We start from the raw sequence: 20,130 nt of genomic DNA, 5'->3' as shown, positions 1-20,130 counted from the left end.
AGGAAGAAGAGAGAAGGGAGATTTCCCCAGGTGCTATCAGACAGCAACAGAAAGAGCTGAAATGTGCCCACTGGTCCAACAAGGTTGGCAACCCACCTGCCAGCTGTTCTTTAGCTGCAATCGCTGAATTGCAGGGGGTTGGACTAGATGATCCTTTATGTCTCTTCTAACTCTAGCTATATGATTCTTTATTATGATAACCCATCCTGGGAACTTACGCTGAAGGGCAACTAAGAAATCTAATAAACGAGTAATTGTCATCTGCACAACAGTTTTTCAAGTTTGCAGATGGGTCCATTGGCCTAAAAAGATTGGCAAGCCCTGATCAAATCACTCTGGAAGTTAGTTTTCAAATACAATGAACAGACAATATGGTTTGAGGTATCAATTAAATGTTTCCTTTGGCTACGTGGAAACTATTGTCAAAAAATCAGATTTAGAGTCTTCTGATGGCAACAAAGATGTCTGTTGCATTTTGTTGGGAAAGGACCCCCACCTGCACCCCAAACTTGTTAAATGGCTCCACTACATTTGGGTCAGAGTTATGATGATTCAAGCGATTTAATCAGATGTACATTCATGAAAATAGGGTGACTGAAAACTGCAAGTGGAGGGAACTTGGCTTGTAGCTTTGTCAGTTACTGCCCACTGGGGAGTCAAAGCACTTACCGTATTTTTCGCTCTATAAGACACACCAGACCACAAGATGCACCTAGTTTTTGGAGGAGGAAAACAAGAAAAAAAATATTCTGAATCTCAGAAGCCAGAACAGCAAGAGGGATCGCTGCACAGTGAAAGCAGCAATCCCTGTTGCTGTTCTGGCTTCTGGGATAGCTGCGCAGCCTGCATTCACTCCATAAGACGCACAGACGTTTCCCTTCACTTTTTAGGAGGGAAAAAGTGAGTCTTATAGAGCAAAAAATACGGTAACTGGACTAGGACAATCAACTTGTAACATAAGAGACTAGCAATTCCAATTAATTATTCCTTTTTACTGAGCTGTAAAAACTCAGGAGTTGATTTCAAAAATCTGAACATTATTGGCAGCCATCTACATGACACACGCGTGCCTTTCAGTGGGCTTCATTAGACTAAGAGCCACTCCTCAAAATAAATGCAACGAAAGCAGGAAATTAAGTGAATCTAACAGCAAAGAGTATGACAGATTTCCAACTCAACTCAGATGCAAGAACAACGGAGTCCATTACTTCCAGTTACAGGTGACATAGCAGGTGATAAAGGTGAGAAACTCTGAAGAAACAATAACTGAAATTTCTTTGGTTACATTGTGAGTAGGTAGGGCTGAGCGATATCTGGTTTTCAATACTGCAATATATCACCAGCTAAACATTGCAATATACCGATACATCACAACGTCTGAAATGATGGAACTATGTAGAGGTGAACAGTAGGGCTGGGCGATAACTGCTTTCCAACATTGTGATATGTCACCAGCTAAACATCACAATATAATGATATATCACAATGTATGAAATAAGGATGGAACTATGTAGAGGTATTGGCTGGTTTCCCCCACATTGTGATTTTTGCATAGCACATGCACACACACATCATGATTTGCAATATATTGCCAGGTCAAAAGTTATGAAACCGGTATCACAATATGGAGGGGACGCGGGTGGCGCTGTGGGTAAAAGCCTCAGCGCCTAGGGCTTGCTGATCGAAAGGTCGGAGGTTCGAATCCCCGCGGCGGGGTGCGCTCCTGTTGTTCAGTCCCAGCGCCTGCCAACCTAGCAGTTCAAAAGCACTCCCAGGTGCAAGTAGATAAATAGGGACCGCTTACTAGCGGGAAGGTAAACGGCGTTTCCGTGTGCGGCTCTGGCTCGCCAGAGCAGTGATGTCACGCTGGCCACGTGACCCGGAAGTGTCTTCGGACAGCGCTGGCCCCCGGCCTCTTGAGTGAGATGGGCGCACAACCCTAGAGTCTGTCAAGACTGGCCCATACGGGCAGGGGTACCTTTACCTTTACCTTTATCACAATATGGACTTCAAACTGGTTTTGGACGATGTATCGCCGAGCCCTAACAGGAGTTCCATTTTAGTTACACATAACTTGTGTCTCCTGCACATACCTGAAATAACAGGATGAAGTGAATCCCTCCCGGTGGCATTACTCCCTCTTCTCTCTTGCAAACGTCTACTATGCACCCATGTTCAGGGACTGTGTGCTCCCACTGGGCTCTCCTTTCTTTTCTTATGTGCGTTGTGCTTCAAAACAGAGGTTTAAAGCGTGCAAAGGAATTTGATCCCTGCCTATAGGGATGCCTGGGGGTCTGCAGGGCTGGCTATGCCACTGGTGGGCTAGGTAATGTATCTATACATCACCCAAAATTGGTTTGAAGCCCAGTGGTGTAGCGTGGGGGGTGCAGGGGGTGCCGGCCGCACCAGGTGCAACATCTTGGGGGGGGGCGCGCTCGCAGCTCTCTGCCCCTACCTGGCTCCACGGGTTAGGGGGCGCAAATTACTTGCCTTGCCCCGGGTGCTGACAACCCACGCTACGCCACTGTTGAAGCCCACATCATGGTAACGGTTTCGGAATATTCAACATGGTGATATACAGTGGTACCTCGGGTTAAGAACTTTATTCGTTCCGTAACCCAAGGTACCATTGTACTGTGAATTGTGATGTGGGGGGGGGGGCTATGTAAAAAATTGTGATGTGGGAAAAACCATGAAGCCAGTCATTGCTTCTCTTATGATTCCTGCTACCTCTGTTGTACTATAAAGTAACAGATGTAACAATATGTTAAAGATAACTAAAAATGTGTCAGTTTTAGAACCCTAAGTAGCAGCAGTTGCCAGGACATTACAGTGGTACCTCGCAAGACGAATGCCTCGCAAGACGAAAAACTCGCAAGACGAAAGAGTTTTTCGTTTTCTGAGTTGCTTCACAAGACAAATTTCCCTATTGGCTTGCTTCGCAAGACGAAAACGTATTGCGCCTTTTTCTTAAAACCGTCAATGCATTCCTATGGGAAACCGTCAATGCATTTCCTATGGGAAGCCGTGCTTCGCAAGACGAAAAATTCACAAGACGAAAAAACTCGCAGAACGAATTAATTTTGTCTTGCGAGGCACCACTGTACCTTGTTTGCCTCTACATTGTTGCATCCTTATTTCAGACCCTTTGATATATCAATATATCATGATGTTTAGAGGGTGATATATTGTGATGTTGAAATTCAGACAAAGGGGGTGTGCTATGGCACTGCCTTGCACGTTGAGCTTTTCGAGATGCATTGCCACCACTGCAAGTTCATCGGCTTCCTCCACATTTGGGTGTTGCCATTGATAGAAAGTTTCTGATTGGTGGGGAATGGCAGAACTTCCGGGGGTGCTGGGGAGAGTGCCTGTCACTTTGGCATTTCCTGGATATGTGTGTGTCTCCCTCCCAGGCTGAGAATGCATCGGATTTGGTGCTTGTGTAGTGACAACGCATCTTCACGCCAGCCGTAATGCGAGTGTATAACATCCAAAACGCAGCTTCCAAAAAGGAGCTTTATTTCACATAAACTGCTGGGGCAGTGTGTGGGGGTGGGGTGGGTGGGGTAATTACCGTATTTTTCGCTCTATAAGACGCACCAAACCACAAGATGCACCTAGTTTTTGGAGGAGGAAAACAAGGAAAAAAATATTCTGAATATCAGAAGCCAGAACAGCAAGAGGGATCGCTGTGCAGTGAAAGCAGCAATCCCTCTTGCTGTTCTGGCTTCTGGGATAGCTGCGCAGCCTGCATTCGCTCCATAAGACGCACACACATTTCCCCTTACTTTTTAGGAGGGAAAAAGTGAGTCTTATAAAGCAAAAAATACGGTAAATTCAATCTAAATTGGAAAAAGAAAAGGCCTTTAAAAAAAAAGTGTTGATGAGGCAAGAGTATAAGGAAGAAACCAATTTGATTTGCCTTCCCTCTCTGGTCCTAACATTCGTTGGGATTTCTGCGCTAACTCAAAAGCCATTAATTTATTTGAAAGCCACACAGATCCCTTTGTAGTGCCGATCATGCGCATATATTCCACAGTTACCTTCCCTTTCTGTTAATCATCCAATAAGAGAAACAGCGCAGCTACCGCAGACCCAAAGTGAAACCTCAGCCTGTTGTTCACGTTTCCATCAGGCACAGGTGACTCTTCCAAGCTTCTCCCAGGTTTTATGCCACACTCGCCACTGTTTCCCCTCCCTCCTGCCTTTAGCAGAGACTTGCTTGTCTTTTGTTGAAAGACACACAGAGAGAGAGGAGTTGTCTCTCCTCTCCATCTTTCACAGCCAGACAGTCTCTCTGCCAGCTTTTTCTCTCCAGCTCCTGTGAACTGGCTTCATCCGCTCCCACTTAAACTGGGACAATGACAGTGGCCGACTTGATTAAAATTCAAATGCAGCGGACCCTTCTGATTTGAGAAGTGGCCGGCTCCTGACATAGACAGGTGGAATCACAGCTGCACCCCCCCCCCCAATCTCTCTCTCTGGTTCCCTCCTGCCACCTCACCTGCCTGGTGTACAAAAGCTGCATAATACCTTTCCGCTGAGTGCTTTCTGTCCACCCTCTAAAATGGAAACAGCATTTCTCTCCACTCTTTCCCCAAACAAGGAAATTAAATCAAGGCAGAGCGAATCAGAGCCCATCATAGAAAATAGGAGATAATCACACCAAATAGCCTACATCTAGGGTGCCTTCCTTTTTTTAAAAAAAGTAATTTCTTGAGAAATAAGGACCAAAAGAAGAAAACAGCGAAGAAAACAACCTGCTGAGAGCCTTATAAGATTCCTCTTATCTACAGATTATATCTCCTTTCTTGCTGTATTAGGTCTCATTACAATCTTTTTTGCATACACTGTGTTTCAAAAACGGTTGTTCACAGAGGGCAACATTTCTCTCCTTTTGTGCTCAAATAGTCTCCCCAGGTACTAGAAGAGGAAAAATTTGAAAGTGGCATGAGCAAAACCTGGGATGTTTATCACGGATAAGTAATCTTGTATTGGTGGTCTAGTCTGCAAATAATAGAAGAGCTGTCTGATGGAATCAGCCCCAAAATCCATCTAGCACAGCCTTGTATGGAAGCCCACAAAAGATACCTGCAAAAGAAGGATAGAAATGCAGCTAGCCTGTGACTGGCAGCTGTGGGAACTGAGAGCTCCGGCCTCCTGCAAAACTGCCCCATCCCTGCTGAGCAGAGAGGAAAGGACTTTCCCCCTCAGGCAGCCTGCTTGGTTTCTATACTGGGTGCCAAGGATGGATGGATGGAGAGCACCATGTTGGTATGCCGTCCCTTGTTGCCCATGGCTATCAGGTGAGTGCTTCAATATAAGGCTGAACAGGTGCCTTGAGGAAGCTTGAACATGGCATGGAGGCGCATCCGTGCTTCCTCATTGGCTTCCCATCCCCAGTGGCAGACTGCCTTTCCATGGAGGCGCAGGTTACAGCAACAGCCAAGGCGACATTTTTCCACCTTCGCCGCATCAAGCAGTTGGTCCCTTACCTTTCCCGCCCCGACCTGGCCACAGTGATCCATGCGACAGTCATCTCCAGGCTTGACTACTGTAATTTGCTCTACATAGGGCTGCCCTTGAAGCTGTCCCAGAAACTCCAGCGAGTACAGAATGCTGCAGCAAGGCTCCTCACGGGGTCTCTGCCATGGGAGCATATTCACCCAGTGCTTTTCAAGCTGCACTGGCTCCCGGTGGAGTACAGGGTCAGATTTAAGGTGCTGCTTTTGACCTTTAAAGCCCTTCACGGCCTAGGACCCTCGTACCTACGGGACCGCCTCTCCTGGTATGCCCCACGGAGAGCCTCAAGGTCCATAAATAACAACACCCTAGAGGTCCCAGGCCCTAAGGAAGTTAGATTAGCCTCAACCAGAGCCAGGGCCTTTTCAACTCTGGCTCCGGCCTGGTGGAATGCTCTGTCTCTTGAGACCAGGGCCCTGCAGGATCTGATTTCTTTCTGCAGGGCCTGTAAGACAGAGGTGTTCCGCCTGGCCTTTGGCTTGGAGCCAATTTGATTCCCTCCCTCCCTCTCTTTCTTTTTTCTTTTCCTTCTCCTCCTGCGATGAGGCTACATTTTAATATTTTAATGTTCCATTATTTTAATGTTGTATTTTACTTTTGTTTTTAAGTTGTAATCATTCATCTTGTTTTTATTATTGCTTGTAAGCCGCTCTGAGCCCGGCCTTAGTTGGGGAGGGCGGGGTATAAATAAATTATTTATTATTATTATTATTATTATTATTATAATGCAGATGTTCCATTTAGCTCTTATGCCTAATCTCCATTGATAGGCCTGTCTTACATGAATCGCCTGACTTGGCCAGGCCACCCCTAGAGTACTGCGTTCAGTTCTACGGAGCGCCCTTCAAAGGTGCTCATCATATCCAACCTAAACTTTGGATTTTTAAACTGGTTTAAAAAAACCAAACATATTTTCCAAGTCGCCCTTTCCTAGTAGCCCTTTCCATGTTGCAAAATATACAGTCGGCCCGCCACTTAGGCGAGGGTTCAGTTCTAGGGGCACATGTGCAAAGGCAAAATCACGTGATATCAGGAACAACGCTCCCCCCCCCCCCCCGCACTCCCAGAGCCTTCCCCGAGGCCTGGTAAGCGGAACACCTCTGGGAGCATTCCAGGGACCTCTTGCAACCTTCCAGATCCTGGTAAGCAAGGAAAATCCACTGGGTGCATGGGACAGGGGGAAATAAATACATGGAGAGTGGATAACGTGAGTTTTCCCTGCTCTCCATTTATTTAACACCCCCCCCCCCACACACACATATAAGGTTGCGATCACATATGTAAAATGAGCAAAAGTTGCAGGCCCACTATAGTATGATTTCTTCTTTTAGTAGCCTTTGTACTAACCCCCCCCCCCCCAATCCAGGCCTTTTTATAATTGCTAATGCTTTCACCTTTATTAATTTTTATTGCCGTATTTTTTGCTCCATAAGACGCACCAGACCATAAGACGCACCTAGTTTTTGGAGGAGGAAAACAAGGAAAAAAATATTCTGAATCTCGGTAGCCAGAACAACAAGAGGGATCGCTGCGCAGTGAAAGCAGCAATCCCTCTTGCTGTTCTGGCTTCTGGGATAGCTGCGCAGCCTGCATTCGCTCCATAAGACGCACACACATTTCCCCTTGCTTTTTAGGAGGGAAAAAGTGAGTCTTATAGAGCAAAAAATACGGTATTTTAGGTCATTGCATTTACAGTGTTTTCCTTACACTGTGATGCTCCTTGGGCCAAATATAAATAATTTGATAAACTAAAGTGCTAAAAATTAGCCATAGTGTCAGAACTGCATAGGCTGACCATCCTGGGATTCAAAGTCACTACCTTTGTCCTCATAGAAAGAAAGAATCAGCAAACAGAGCATCTTCCAGATTCTCTCCCTTACTTCTGGATACTGTCGTGAGCTGGGTAGCATAATTTAGACAGGCTGCAGAATCAAAGTCTTCTACTGCCAAATGTGTCACAGAAATATTTATATTTACAACCGTAACTCAAGTTGAGTTCCTCTGCCTTTAAGGTTGAGAAACGGGCAACTTGCTTGAGACAATCTTTGCAACCCATGGTGGGAACTGGGAACTGAATTTCGAGGTTCACAGCTCCAAATCCAACCTGGGATTCAATGGCAGATAAAACTGATGGACTACATGGAAATGGCGGAAATGACCGGCAGAATCCGAGACCAGGGAGAAGAGTTGGTGGAAGAAGATTGGAAAAAATTTAAAGTATATTTACAAAAATACTGTAAAATTAATGAATGTTAGAAGTATATTGGAATGAAGTTACACGGTTTTAGCAGAAGGGTTATTAAGAATGATATGAACATTAAGTGTTAATGCGTTAAATTGGGAAATTGAAAATTAAATCGTATTATGATAAATTAAAGATTAAATTGAAGAAGAGGGAAAGGATTTGTTGAATTAGATAACTTGAACTAGAATACAAAAAAGGGAGGTGCGAGGAAGTCGAGGAAATAAGCTAATGAAAGATGTGGATATAAAATTTGGATGTGTGTTTTTACTTTTGTTTCTTTTTTTTATGTTGTATTGTTTTTATTTCAGTTTCTATTGTGGATGTATTGTTTGTTGAATTTATGTATTGCTTTCCCCCCCTTTTGTTTATTTTTTATTGTCTTTCTTGTTATAAGTATAAAATACCCAATAAAAATCTTATTAAAAAAACCAAACCAAATCCAACCTGGGATTGTGTTGCCTCACCAAACCTGCCACTTTCTGCCTTCGCTAAGAGACAGGCACCAAAAGAAGAAGGAGGAGGAGGAAGCCAGGTGTAGCAAAGTATCAAGCACTCACCAGAGTTCCCTTGAATGTCCTCTCCCTTTTCGAATCCAGTTGGTGCAAATGAAAGTTTAGGACATCGATTGTCTTGATTAGACGGCTGCTGTGAAGACGCATCAGCTAAGATGACACCCCAGTCTATGTGGCTGACGTCTGAGCGTGACCGGTTGTGGCCTGGCTTGAAAGTGGCCGTTTCCTCACTCTGCACTATAATATCGTTCACAGAACGGGGCCGACTCCGCCTCCTCTGGCAGATGTTAAAAGCCGAGGCCTCCCCCCGTTCCACCCAAGAGAGGTTGTCTGGAACCGTTCCCCTTTGTACTCCAAACTGTTCTTTGGCAGGAATTGCAGTCTGCACTTTGGTTTCCAAGAGTCCGTTTTTGCAGTGCTCCCAAACGAGGTTGGATTTCCCCAAAGTGATGTTCCTCAGGTCTCCGCAGGCTGCAATCCTATTAAACACCTCGTGGCCGACCAGCTCAGGAACTTCCTGGACCCCATAAACCTCTGGCGGCTGCACATTCTCTCGTTTAGCGTCAAAGGTGCTAAAGAAATCTTCCGTCACTTCCAAGGCCGGACTGATGTCATCGACCTCCAACGCCTCCATTTTATGGGCAGTCAGAGCAGGAACTTTGGGGGAATTTTGTCGAAAAACAGCATAAAAATTCCAGGCGCAGAAGAGGAAGGTGCCTCAGGAAAGATTCTGACACTGCTTGAACGAGGTGGTGATGGGAGCTAAATGGTTAGGGTTGCAACTGGCATGGGCCTTCAGATGTTTGGCTTGACTTCCCTTTGTAAACGTGCTACTGAAGAATAACTTGGCCTCTGACTTACCAGTCTAAATGGTAAGATAGGATGGGGGGGTATTGGCTGTGCAGTGGAAGTCCGCAGAATCTGGATTTTCCTGTAAAACATGTTACAAAACCATGTTAGTGAAGTTGCTCTCTCACCAGAGACAGGGTGAGTGGAACACCAGCAGAGAGATGCTGTTCTGCATGTCTTATCTGCAAAATGCCTATCAACACTCAAATGTTATAGGGTTCTCCGAGTATGGGCCATAACTTCACTAGACTAACTAAAGGAAGATTGCAAGTCCCTGGTTCAAGTTCCCTCAGGCTGAAGAAAAAGTGGTGCAAAGGGAACGGAGGTTAGGAGTCTGAGGGGGAAGACGCAAGGCGACGAGGTAGAGAGCTCAAGGGGTAGCCAACATTCACAGACACTTGGTTTCTGAAGCTCTGGGGAGAGGAGAAGAATCAGTGGGGCAACAACCATATTTTCCTCCTTAGGCTTTTTGGTCCCAAGAACACACACTTCAGAGATGTCTCTATCTTAATAGCCCTCACAGATATTTCTTCTTTACAACTGATCACACTTCTTTTGTCTAAGATACACTTGTACCTGATTGTGTTTTCTTGACCTAAGAAGCCCTTTGTGGCAAAGTCCAAGTGCATACATATTTATCACTCAGCACTGTTAATTAATATACGTTGCAGAACATTTCTTGGGCAGGTATATGCCCTGTTTGTTATTCTTTAATTTGAGTGGCTGCCTGTGAAAAGGGTTTCAGTGCCAATGGCACTGTGACAAACAATTTGTTTACATCTCTTGATTCAGTCAAAGCAATTGACCCCATTTTCTAGTTAAACAACTCATGTGTTCTTCAGACCAAAACACATCTAGTAACTTAAATAGCCACAAATTAACACCCACCAGCCCATAAATACTGTGATTTATTTTCACAATTTAAGCTAGCAATTAAACTGCCTAGACATTGAACAATTTGGTATACTCTGTGCAAGGTTAACTGACTAAAATGCTTTCATCGGGTGCTACTTTTACATGGCAATCTTATACAGGTCTACTCACAATCAAGCCCCGTGAAGATCCACCAGGTAAAATGCAGCCTTGGAGATCCCTTTTTCTTAGATTGGCATTGTAAGCATTTTCTGCCGCATCACTTGGGTACATCCAAAACTATTTTACTGCCAAAATATTTATCAGTTGCAAATCGCAAGCCCTGTGATGGGAAGACATGACTCAGCATCATTGTACAATAGGGGAGAAACCACGATGCAGCGAGATTTCCACTGGCCGGTTACAATCAAAGGAGATTCCCAGAAGTGTTGGCAACTCGGTTTTCAAATAAGGGATAAGGCGGACCGAGGAAAAAAAAGAAAGAAACCTATCATCTTTGTTATTATTACTGACAAAATGTCCGACATAATGACAGGCAGAGTGTGAGCCTGTATACTGCTCTGGGGAAATGCAATACATCTTTGTGTGCTCTGGGCCAGAAATATACTCTATCCCCTTGAGAGAGCTCTGTCAGCGGAAGGCCACCCAGTGTCACTGCTGGTTTTGCCCTCACCACAATAGTGTGTCCTCCCACCCACCACACAAGCGCAGCTCTGTTCTCCTCCCCATAAGAGAGAGAGGCAGTGTTTAGAAACTCAAATAATATAAGCTAATCACCAAATGGCACCTTAAATCTAGATTACGGTCGCTACAACGGTATGACTAGGTGCCACCTCCGCCCCCAGCCGGGTTTGTTGTTGTTGTTTATTTCATTTCTATATCACTTTATGTTTTAAAGATAAAAATCTCAAAGCACTTTACAACACATTTAAACATCAAATGAAACAACCCAGGATAAAACTAAGTCAAGCTTCAAGGAAAATATAGTTTGCTTTCCGCGTACAGTGGTACCTAGGGTTACAGATGCTTCCGGTTACATACACTTCAGGTTACAGACTCCGCTAACCCAGAAATAGTACCTTGGGTTAAGAACTTTGCTTCAGGATGAGAACAGAAATCGTGCGGTGGCAGCGGCAGGAGGCCCCATTAGCTAAAGTGGTGCTTCAGGTTAAGAACAGCTTCAGGTTAAGAACGGACCTCCAGAACGAATTAAGTACTTAACCCAAGGTACCACTGTATTTATTTTCCTACTTAATTTACAGAGCTGCCCCATAGCAGCAGGATTCTAGGAAGCCAGTGGGGTGTAGTGGTTAGAGTGTTGGACTAGAACATGAGAAATCAGGGTTCAAATCGCCACTCAGTCTTGAAGCTCACTTGGAGCCTCCTAACCTACCTCACAGGGTCATTGCAGGGAATGACTAAAGAGTGGGGTGAACCATGTACTCCTTGGAGACAAATGTGGCAAACTGACGCAAGAAATAACCTCTTCTGCTTACCTGCTTAAGAAAGCTGGAGGGGGCAGCCAGGTGGAGATGTCAGTCGCCAGCCTTGCATCCAGATATCTCCACCTGGTCACAATTTGATCCATGCCAGTCGCAAAACGCGCCTGGCACCTGGCTGATTTCGAACACTCGAAAGTGGCAACTGTTTGCTGATGACAGTGAAAATAAAGACATGCACTTGTGGGTAACGCTGGAGAGAGTGTGTGTGTATGAAGTAACTACCCCCACACCTGAGTGATACCATCGTCTTGGCAAATGGTAGTTTCCTCCCCCTCTGAACTAAGGAGGAGGCTGCAACCTGTTTATTTTGTCCCTTGGCACCAAGCCTGCTACCTCCATGGCTCTATCCTGGATTCTGCTTCTCAGTCAAGTACAGTGGTGCCCCGCAAGACGAATGCCTCGCAAGACAGAAAACCCGCTAGACGAAAGGGTTTTCCGTTTTGGAGGTGCTTCGCAGGACGAATTTGCTATGGGCTTGCTTTGCAAGACGAAAATGTCTTGCGATTCCTGGGGGTTTTTTTTCGCTCCCCACCCCCTTTATCTAAGGCACTAAGCTGCTAATAGCCTTTTAGCAGCTAATCCCTTAAACCTTTAATAGCCGCTAATAGCCGCTAAACCGCTAATAGCGCTAATCCGCTAATGGGCTTGCTTCGCAAGACGAAAAAACCGCTAGACGAAGAGACTCACAGAACGGATTCTTTTCGTCTTGCGAGGCACCACTGTAGTAGAGTTCACTATTAAGGACACAAGAGAAGCCTGGAAACTGGCATGAGCAGATTAAACCAGGTGTGGGGAACCTCAGGTCTGCCATATGCCGCTGAACTACAACTCCCATCATCCCTGGCCATTGGTCATGCTTGCTGGGGCTGATGGGGGTTACAGTGCAGCAACATCCGGCAGCCCTAAGGTTCCCCACACCTGGTATAGGTAGCTGATCACAGGAGCCCCTGGATTCTTGTTGCCAACTTCGGTTTCAGCAGTTCAGAAAGAGGGATACAGATTCAGACCCAGAGACTGCCTGAAGCTTGAAGTGCTGCAGGGCAGAAAGAGAGTACAGTGGTACCTTGGGTTACATACGCTTCAGGTTACAGACTCTGCTAACCCAGAAATAGTACCTTGGGTTAAGAACTTTGCTTCAGGATGAGAACAGAAATCGCGTGGCAGCTGCAGGAGGCCCCATTAGCTAAAGTGGTGCTTCAGGTTAAGAACAGTTTCAGGTTAAGAACAAACCTCCGGAACGAATAAAGTACTTAACCCGAGGTATGCAGCAGCAGCAGTCTATCTGACCCTCAGTGCTTTAACTGTTTACCCATCCATTCTGCGGGGTTCAGTGAGAGTCCTAAAGAAGAGAAAGGCCTGCTTTTCAAAAGCAAATTCCTATTCCTCAGTGCCTGAAAGACATGCCGAAAAAATGCGTTGGCGGTTTCTGTTATAGGACTGAGCGGAGGTTTCAGACGTTATGGGAGATTTCACTTTATTTAGCCTAACAGTTTCCCCTCTAGTTTCCATTCCCTTGAACTAGCAAACCTGTCTAAATACATATTAGGGCAATGCCTTTATTGGGCCAATCAAAATGTCATAAAATATTGTGCAATTTTGGTTGGCCTAATTAAAGTAGTGCCCTAATATTTGGCATTTTTCTTATAGGTCAACTCAGCTATCTGTATATTTCTTTACATAGAATTGAATTGCACACATCTAAAAGCCGGTCTGAATTCAGCACGGCTTCATCTGCAACATGCTGGGAAAACCAGAGTGATCTTAGCACTATGGAGACAACAAACCCATTCTGAATTAAACCAGTGAGAAATGATCCAAGATTAAAGGAGCCTGAGAAAATCTATCAATGGGGTGTGTTAGTCAGCTAAAGATTATCCATCACTCTCCATGGCAATAGATCTAGCAACAATAATTCATAATACAGCAGCAATTTAAGCAATTTCAGCCTCTCTCACGTGCATGACTTTAAATGCAGAAAATGAAAAAAGAAACAGAACTGTTTGCCATATACAGGAGCTCTGTTAGAGCAGCTACTGGTAAGCACAGCTGACTATCCAGGCACTGCCCTCTGTGTTACTGTCAGTCTGACTTCCAGTCTGAAACCACTCAGGAGCAGGTGACAAGGAAAAGAAGAAGTGGCTCAGTTCAGAGGTTGAATGCAAAGCAAAACACTGACTCCCCAGGGAAATCATGTCATGTAGCGACCTTTACCAAGCATTTTGCATGTCGTCACCCAGAGGAAGCATTTATACCCAAGGCTCAAGGTACCAAATCTTGTGTGGTTGTTTTTGTTTTGACACAGAGACGTCTTTCTCCAGCTTTATGCCCTCCCTGTTCTGACAACTGGCTGGAAGAAGGATAGGGCAATGGGATTCTGTTCAGTCTTTCACATCTCTGCAGAAGCAAGACGGGAAGCCCACCTGAATGAGCATCTCAGCCCTAGTGACAAATCATCAAATCAAGGAAGGGAGGAAGTTAAGCAACTGACCAAGTTCAGCAACAGAATGACAAATTCAGAGCTGATGAAATACAGTGGAACCTTGGATCTCGAACGGTTTAGTTGACGAACAAATCAGCTCCCAACACCAAAAACTCGGCAGTAAGTGTTCTGGTTTTTGAACATTTTTCGGAAGCCAAACGTCCGGCGCAGCTTCCGCTTGAGTGCAGGAAGCTCCTGCAACCAATCGGAAGCCATGCCTTCATTTTCTAACTTTTTCGGAAGTAGAACAGACTTCTGGAATGGATTATGTTTGAGAACCAAGGTACCACTGTATGGTATTATTAGCATTTGTCTTGTATTCTCTATGTATCTGGTCAGTTTTTGTTTTAATGTCTAGTTCACTGTGAAATTTTTTGAGAATGTACTTTATTTTATAAGGTAAAAACAACAACAACAACACACACACACAGCAACACTGAGAAGCAGTCAGAGAACTTCCTGGAAACTCTTGTCTTTTTTGAATACACTATTTAGCACAACTGCTGCTGCTGGCTTCTAAGAAACCTCCCTCCCTCACACACACACCCCAAAACACTTCTGATTTAACTCTCAGTAGCAGGGGTCCCCACAAAGCAAGAAACTTCACTAGGGTTGAATGAAATCACAGTATATCTGAAAGGTTGTGGTAAGAATAAGGAGGCATTCAACTAAATCAGAGTTTTCCAAACTTGGGTCTCCAGCTGCTTTTGGACTCCCATCATCCTTAGCTAGCAGGACCAGTCGTGGTCAGGGATGATGGGAACTGTAGTCCAAAAACAGCTGGAGACCCAAGTTTGAGAAACTTTGAACTAAATAAACACACAAGTGCAGCTAGTTCTGCTTGAATGACGGGACTTCCCCAGACACATCCACCCTGCTGTCCCCAAAGTTGCTCCAGAGGGTTGGAGGAAACCCCAAAACAGATTTAGGGGGCACATGGGGGGGGGAGAGAGGGAAGAAAGTCCCACTGCACAAGCAGAAGCAAAGCACTACCTGGCGATCTGCTGAATACAGCCCACTGCTATCACAACATTATCAACATCATACATTCAGAAATATTTCATCATCTAGCTGGATCTAGCCATAGAATGTGCCCAGACTGGCAGCTTGTTGTGCCCTTTATTACATATATCATATTTTGACTCTCCTCCACCTCTTCTAGCAGCTCCTGATGTTTATAATTATTTTACTGCATTTCCAAATTAAACCTATTTATTATTTATCACATATAGTCAATATTTGTTTTATATCACTGCACATTTTTGTAATTAATCCTGCTAATGTCTTAATCTGTTCGCAATATTTTTAAGTATTTAAAAACTGATTTCAACTCTATATTAAAAACTTTGTCATCTTGAACGTACCGGGGTTACGTTCCTGTCCTTGCGTGCGTCAGAGGAGCACGCATAAGCCTGTTATGCCCTATTTTCAGCCACTTCTAGGTTCCCGTGATGCACGCATGCACAGTCACACGTCAATCGGATGTGCATAAATTGGTCACTGCCTGTTATTTCAAAATCAGCACTTTGAATTGAGCCCAGAAACATATCGGCAGTCAGTGCAATTGTGCCAGAATCAGTGTAATATGAACATACCTTCAGGGCTCACTCAACAATCTGGCTGCTGAATTCTGCACTAGCTATAGTCTCCAAATTGTCTTCAAAAGCAGCCCCACATGGTCATCTAGCCCAGACTGATAGCATAGACAACTGAAGCTAGCTTATCCTCATCCAGAGAGGGTCACAGCTGGGTTCGCAGCAGAAGGTTCATGGCACCAAAGCAATTTGTGCCTCCGATAACAGAAGCGGATCCAGAAGTCCCGCTAAACTGTGCACCTGCCTCTTTAGGGGGAGTGCAACTCCTTCCAGAATGAACCCCACCCATCCGGTGAGTAGTAGAAATCAAGGAGAGCACTCAACAGCCCAGTTCCTGGCCCACGAAAAGGGAACTCAGAATTTGAGATGGATGAAGAAAAAACTCATCTCCACTGACCCTTGTATCATGCTGAAGGTTTATACAGTGGTACCTGTTAGGATATTTCTGTTCCACCTTAACAGGGAGCAGGCTTTTTGTGTCAGAGTCTGCGTATTTCCTGTCTCACAGGATGTTTATGTTGTGTCTTTGCTTTTCGTTTTCTCTCTCTCTGCCGGAACTCTCTCAAGCAGGCAGTCATGGTTTTCTTTGTTCTGATCAACACTGAATAAACTTCTATATAATGCTCTCCTGGGTGCAACTTTTGCTGTGCATTATCTGCTGATAAGAGTGTGCAAGAGCTCTGGATCTTCAGAAGCTATTTCTGGAGCTCCTGTCGCTAATTGCTGATACTGCGTGTCTACGGGAGATCAATGGACGTCCGGAGACGACTTGGAGGTCAAGATGGACTTTCTCTCCCTGGCAGTATCCCAACAGTACCTTGGGTTAAGTACCGTATTTTTTGCACCATAACACTCACTTTTTTCCTCCTAGAAAGTAAGGGGAAATGTCTGTGCGTGTTATGGAGGGAATGCCTACGGGTGGCATGCCTACGGATTTTCCTCCTCTAAAAACTACGTGCATGTTATGGTCGGGTGCGGGTTATAGAGCGAAAAATACGGTACTTAATTCGTTCTGGAGGTCCATTCTTAACCTGAAACTGTTCTTAACCTGAAGCACCACTTTAGCTAATGGGGCCTCCTGCTGCCGCCACGCTGCCGGAGCACGATTTATGTTCTCATCCTGAAGCAAAGTTCTTAACCCGAGTTACTATTTCTGGGTTAGCGGAGTCTATAACCTGAAGTGTATGTAACACGAGGTACCACTGTACTTAGTCATCAGTGTTTTCTCTAACAGGCTACATGTTTCAGTTCTGGATAAACAGACCCTGTTTCACTCTCAGACAGATTGAATACTCAGTACAAAAATACACTGACCTTGGAATTCTCCTACTAACAGAACAAAGCCATGCATATGTTTGCATTTTCTTTTTGCCATGGAGGCAACTCTGAAGCATCATCTATGCTCAGCACAAACAAAAGCAAGTCATACAGACATTGCTAGAGATGAGGTCATTAAGCAGGGAGGCTGATGATGAGATGGCTGTTTATAACCATACTCCCATTTTCTATACTTCCAGTTCCTGTAACTGAGCCAGGAAGGAAGAGAAATGTGGAGTCTGTTATATTGCTTCACATGAGAGAATTTGTGGCAGCAAAAATGAATAAATCAGGTAATTTCAAAAGATGCTGCAGCACTGTCTTTTGGATGCTAGGGGCATGCCTGTCCATAATTTAAGCAAAAGGAAGTCTCTGTGTATTCAACAGAACTTAGACCCTAACTAAAAGGAAATTATTCTATTGAGAATATCATAACCAAAACAGGAAAATATTTCAAATATTTGCCAGCATCAAAACCCAGGAGGATTATTCCAACCCCCATTTTCAGGGCAGTTTTAAAGACGAATATGTAACATTTAAATGGTCTTATTCTTCTCTCTTTCTGCAGAATAGCCATGTGCAGCCCAGGAAAAGAGAAGATAAATAGACTCCTCCTCGTCTCTCTACTTAATCCAATTTGCAACTGTTGAATCCTTCACATTCATCTGGATTATTCCATGGCCTGCATCCTAGACTGGAAGGGGGATACTCTGAACAAAGTACTGACATACTATAGTAAAGGTAAAGGTAAAGGTAAAGGTACCCCTGCCCGTACTGGCCAGTCTTGACAGACTCTAGGGTTGTGCGCCCATCTCACTCAAGAGGCCGGGGGCCAGCGCTATCCGGAGACACTTCCGGGTCACGTGGCCAGTGTGACATCGCTGCTCTGGCAAGCCAGAGCCGCACACGGAAACGCCGTTTACCTTCCCGCTAGTAAGCGGTCCCTATTTATCTACTTGCACCCGGGAGTGCTTTCGAACTGCTAGGTTGGCAGGCGCTGGGACCGAGCAACGGGAGCGCACCCCGCCGTGGGGATTCGAACTACCGACCTTTCGATCGGCAAGCCCTAGGCGCTGAGGCTTTTACCCACAGCGCCACCCGCGTCCCACATACTATAGTACAGCCTTGTAAAAAAGTTTACAACAGTTACTAGCCCACAACATTTTTATAAGCATGCCTACCTGCCTTATTTTCCTCTGCTCCAACCAATCTTGGAGGAAGTTCTTTCCCTGGCTACCTTAAAGAGCACTATTAAATGACAGGTGAATGTACTGTTTCCTATAAAATATCTCCTAACATCTCCATAGTAGAAAAGTTGGCTTTTTATTGGCAAGTTGATCAAACTGGCTCACTTCCTCTCTAGTCAGTATCAGTCCACAAGGATGGAGTTTTGCTACAGTTTATATACTTGATAGTCAGTCATTCTGAGAATGGTGTATTATATAGTTTACGGTTATTGTGAAAGAATCTGTGGCAGTAAAAACTACTGGGATTAAAGTAACTAACAATGCAATCCTATACATATCCTCTTAAGAACCAGCAAGTTCAATGGAAGTCACTTGCAGTTAAGACTGCAGCCTATACTGGATTTAAAACAGAACAAATGCTAATCCTACTCACATTTGCTTGTGAGTAACAAGTCTTATTAACATCAATTAGATATATGTATGGGTGTGTGTTTATGTATATGCATATATGTGTGTGTACATCTCTGTGTGTCTGTACACACACACATATACAAACACACATTCAAAATTAGCCAGGCACCAGACACATTTTGCACCTGCCTATTGGCCACTTGCTACCAAGTGAAGATGCCTGACATTATGTGGAGGGCATATCTGGGGATCATTGGATCTTCACACACTAATACAACATCCTGTAGGAACAGGCCAATATATATGTAGACTGTCCCTGGATAAAGTGACTTTTCTTCTTTCAGTTCTCAAAGTTCTTAACCTAGCTCAAGGTTGCCATCTGAACTAGCCAAATGTTTAACAGATAATCACAGCCAGTCCATTATTTGAAAAAACAAGACTTTCAAACCGCCTTGCCCCAAAATGGCAACTATAACCTCCTTTTTCACACTTTGCATTCTGGAGTAAAAATATGTGCGTTCTCAAGGAAGCCTGGGTAACATGGTACACTCAGAACACAAATAGTAAACTATTTTCCATAATGCTTAAAAATAATAATCAAAGAGAACATTAATATGCTTTTAACTCTGATTCAACAGTTTGCATGCCTTCAGAGGGCACCACATACGGTGGCGCACATGTAATGTGCTAGAGAGCTATTCTGGTAGAGTCTTGCCTGAAACAGGGAGACCTGGCCTCAAATCTGCACTGCACCACAAAGTTCACCGAGTGATTTCAAGGCACCTGCCATCATTCAGTTTAAAGGAATTCAATTTATTCCATAGGGTTGTTGCAAGTGGGATGGGGATGGGGAGAGGGGGATAGGAGGCTCTTACACACTACCTTGGAAGAAGGGCAGGTTAAACACTACATAGAGAAGAGAACGAATATATATTAGATGCAGCAACAACGACAAGACACAGTTTACATAAAACGCTTAAGCCGACTGCACAGCTTTGTGCTTGTCCTGCAGTTACTGCGTGGCTTCTTTGGTGAAAGCTATAACTGCATCCATGGGATGACCTAATATTGCATAATTTAAGGAGCTGGGGTGGGGGAGGGGAGGACGGGGGGGGGCAGAGGATGAATACAGATCCAGGCACAAGAAATGCACAACAACAACAACAACAACAACAACAACAAACCCCCAAGCTGCTTGATTTTATAAGGATGCGCGCCTCCTAAAAGTGCCAGGCTGCAGAGCCTGCAGAGCAAAGAGGGCACCTGGCACAATAAGGAAGGCGCCATAAACGCCCAGGCTGGACCTTCGGGGTGGTCAGCGGCCTTTCCACTCCCGTCTGCGGAGCCTCCAGGGACTCAGCCGCAAAGGCAAAGGGGCTCAAGCCACAGGCAGCCTCGACCCGGACTCCGCAGCAGCCGCACACGCGCCGCCCGGGGGTCCCGCATTTATTCCCCCCGGTTTCCCTTGCCTTCTCTTCCCGTCCTCCTCGCTCCCTCCGCCACCGGCCACACACACACCGGCAACCGCCCTCAGCCTCAGCCGCCGCCGCCGCCGCCGCCTCGGCTCTCTCTGTTTACAACCTGCCCTGGCCCGGTGCTCGCCTCAAACGCTTCCCCGCAGCAGCCACGGAAAC

At 45.1% G+C, this 20,130-nt stretch overlaps 1 protein-coding gene across 4 annotated transcripts in view; it reads right to left on the bottom strand.

The window, feature by feature from the left end:
- Positions 1 to 20,130, bottom strand: part of PLEKHM3 (pleckstrin homology domain containing M3) — an 89,178-nt gene extending 69,048 nt beyond the window's left edge. For 2 of the 4 annotated variants that reach the window (XR_014502544.1, XM_083401481.1), the window contains exons 1-3: positions 19,966 to 20,112; positions 10,177 to 10,327; positions 8,329 to 9,214 (exon numbers count right to left, since the gene is read on the bottom strand). Coding sequence is in view for 2 of the 4 variants with exons in the window: in XM_083401481.1 (XP_083257607.1) it covers positions 8,329 to 8,917 (589 nt within the window). In the remaining 2 variants the exon portion in view is untranslated. Of the gene's footprint in view, positions 1 to 8,328; positions 9,215 to 10,176; positions 10,328 to 19,965 lie in introns of all 4 variants that reach the window. The other 2 variants (XR_014502543.1, XM_083401482.1) reach the window with 2 other exon arrangements.

This window comes from Podarcis tiliguerta (assembly GCF_965153285.1).
Source record: "Podarcis tiliguerta genome assembly, chromosome: 1".
NCBI classification, from domain to species: domain Eukaryota; kingdom Metazoa; phylum Chordata; class Lepidosauria; order Squamata; family Lacertidae; genus Podarcis; species Podarcis tiliguerta.
This window is presented reverse-complemented; position numbering and strand designations above follow the sequence as displayed.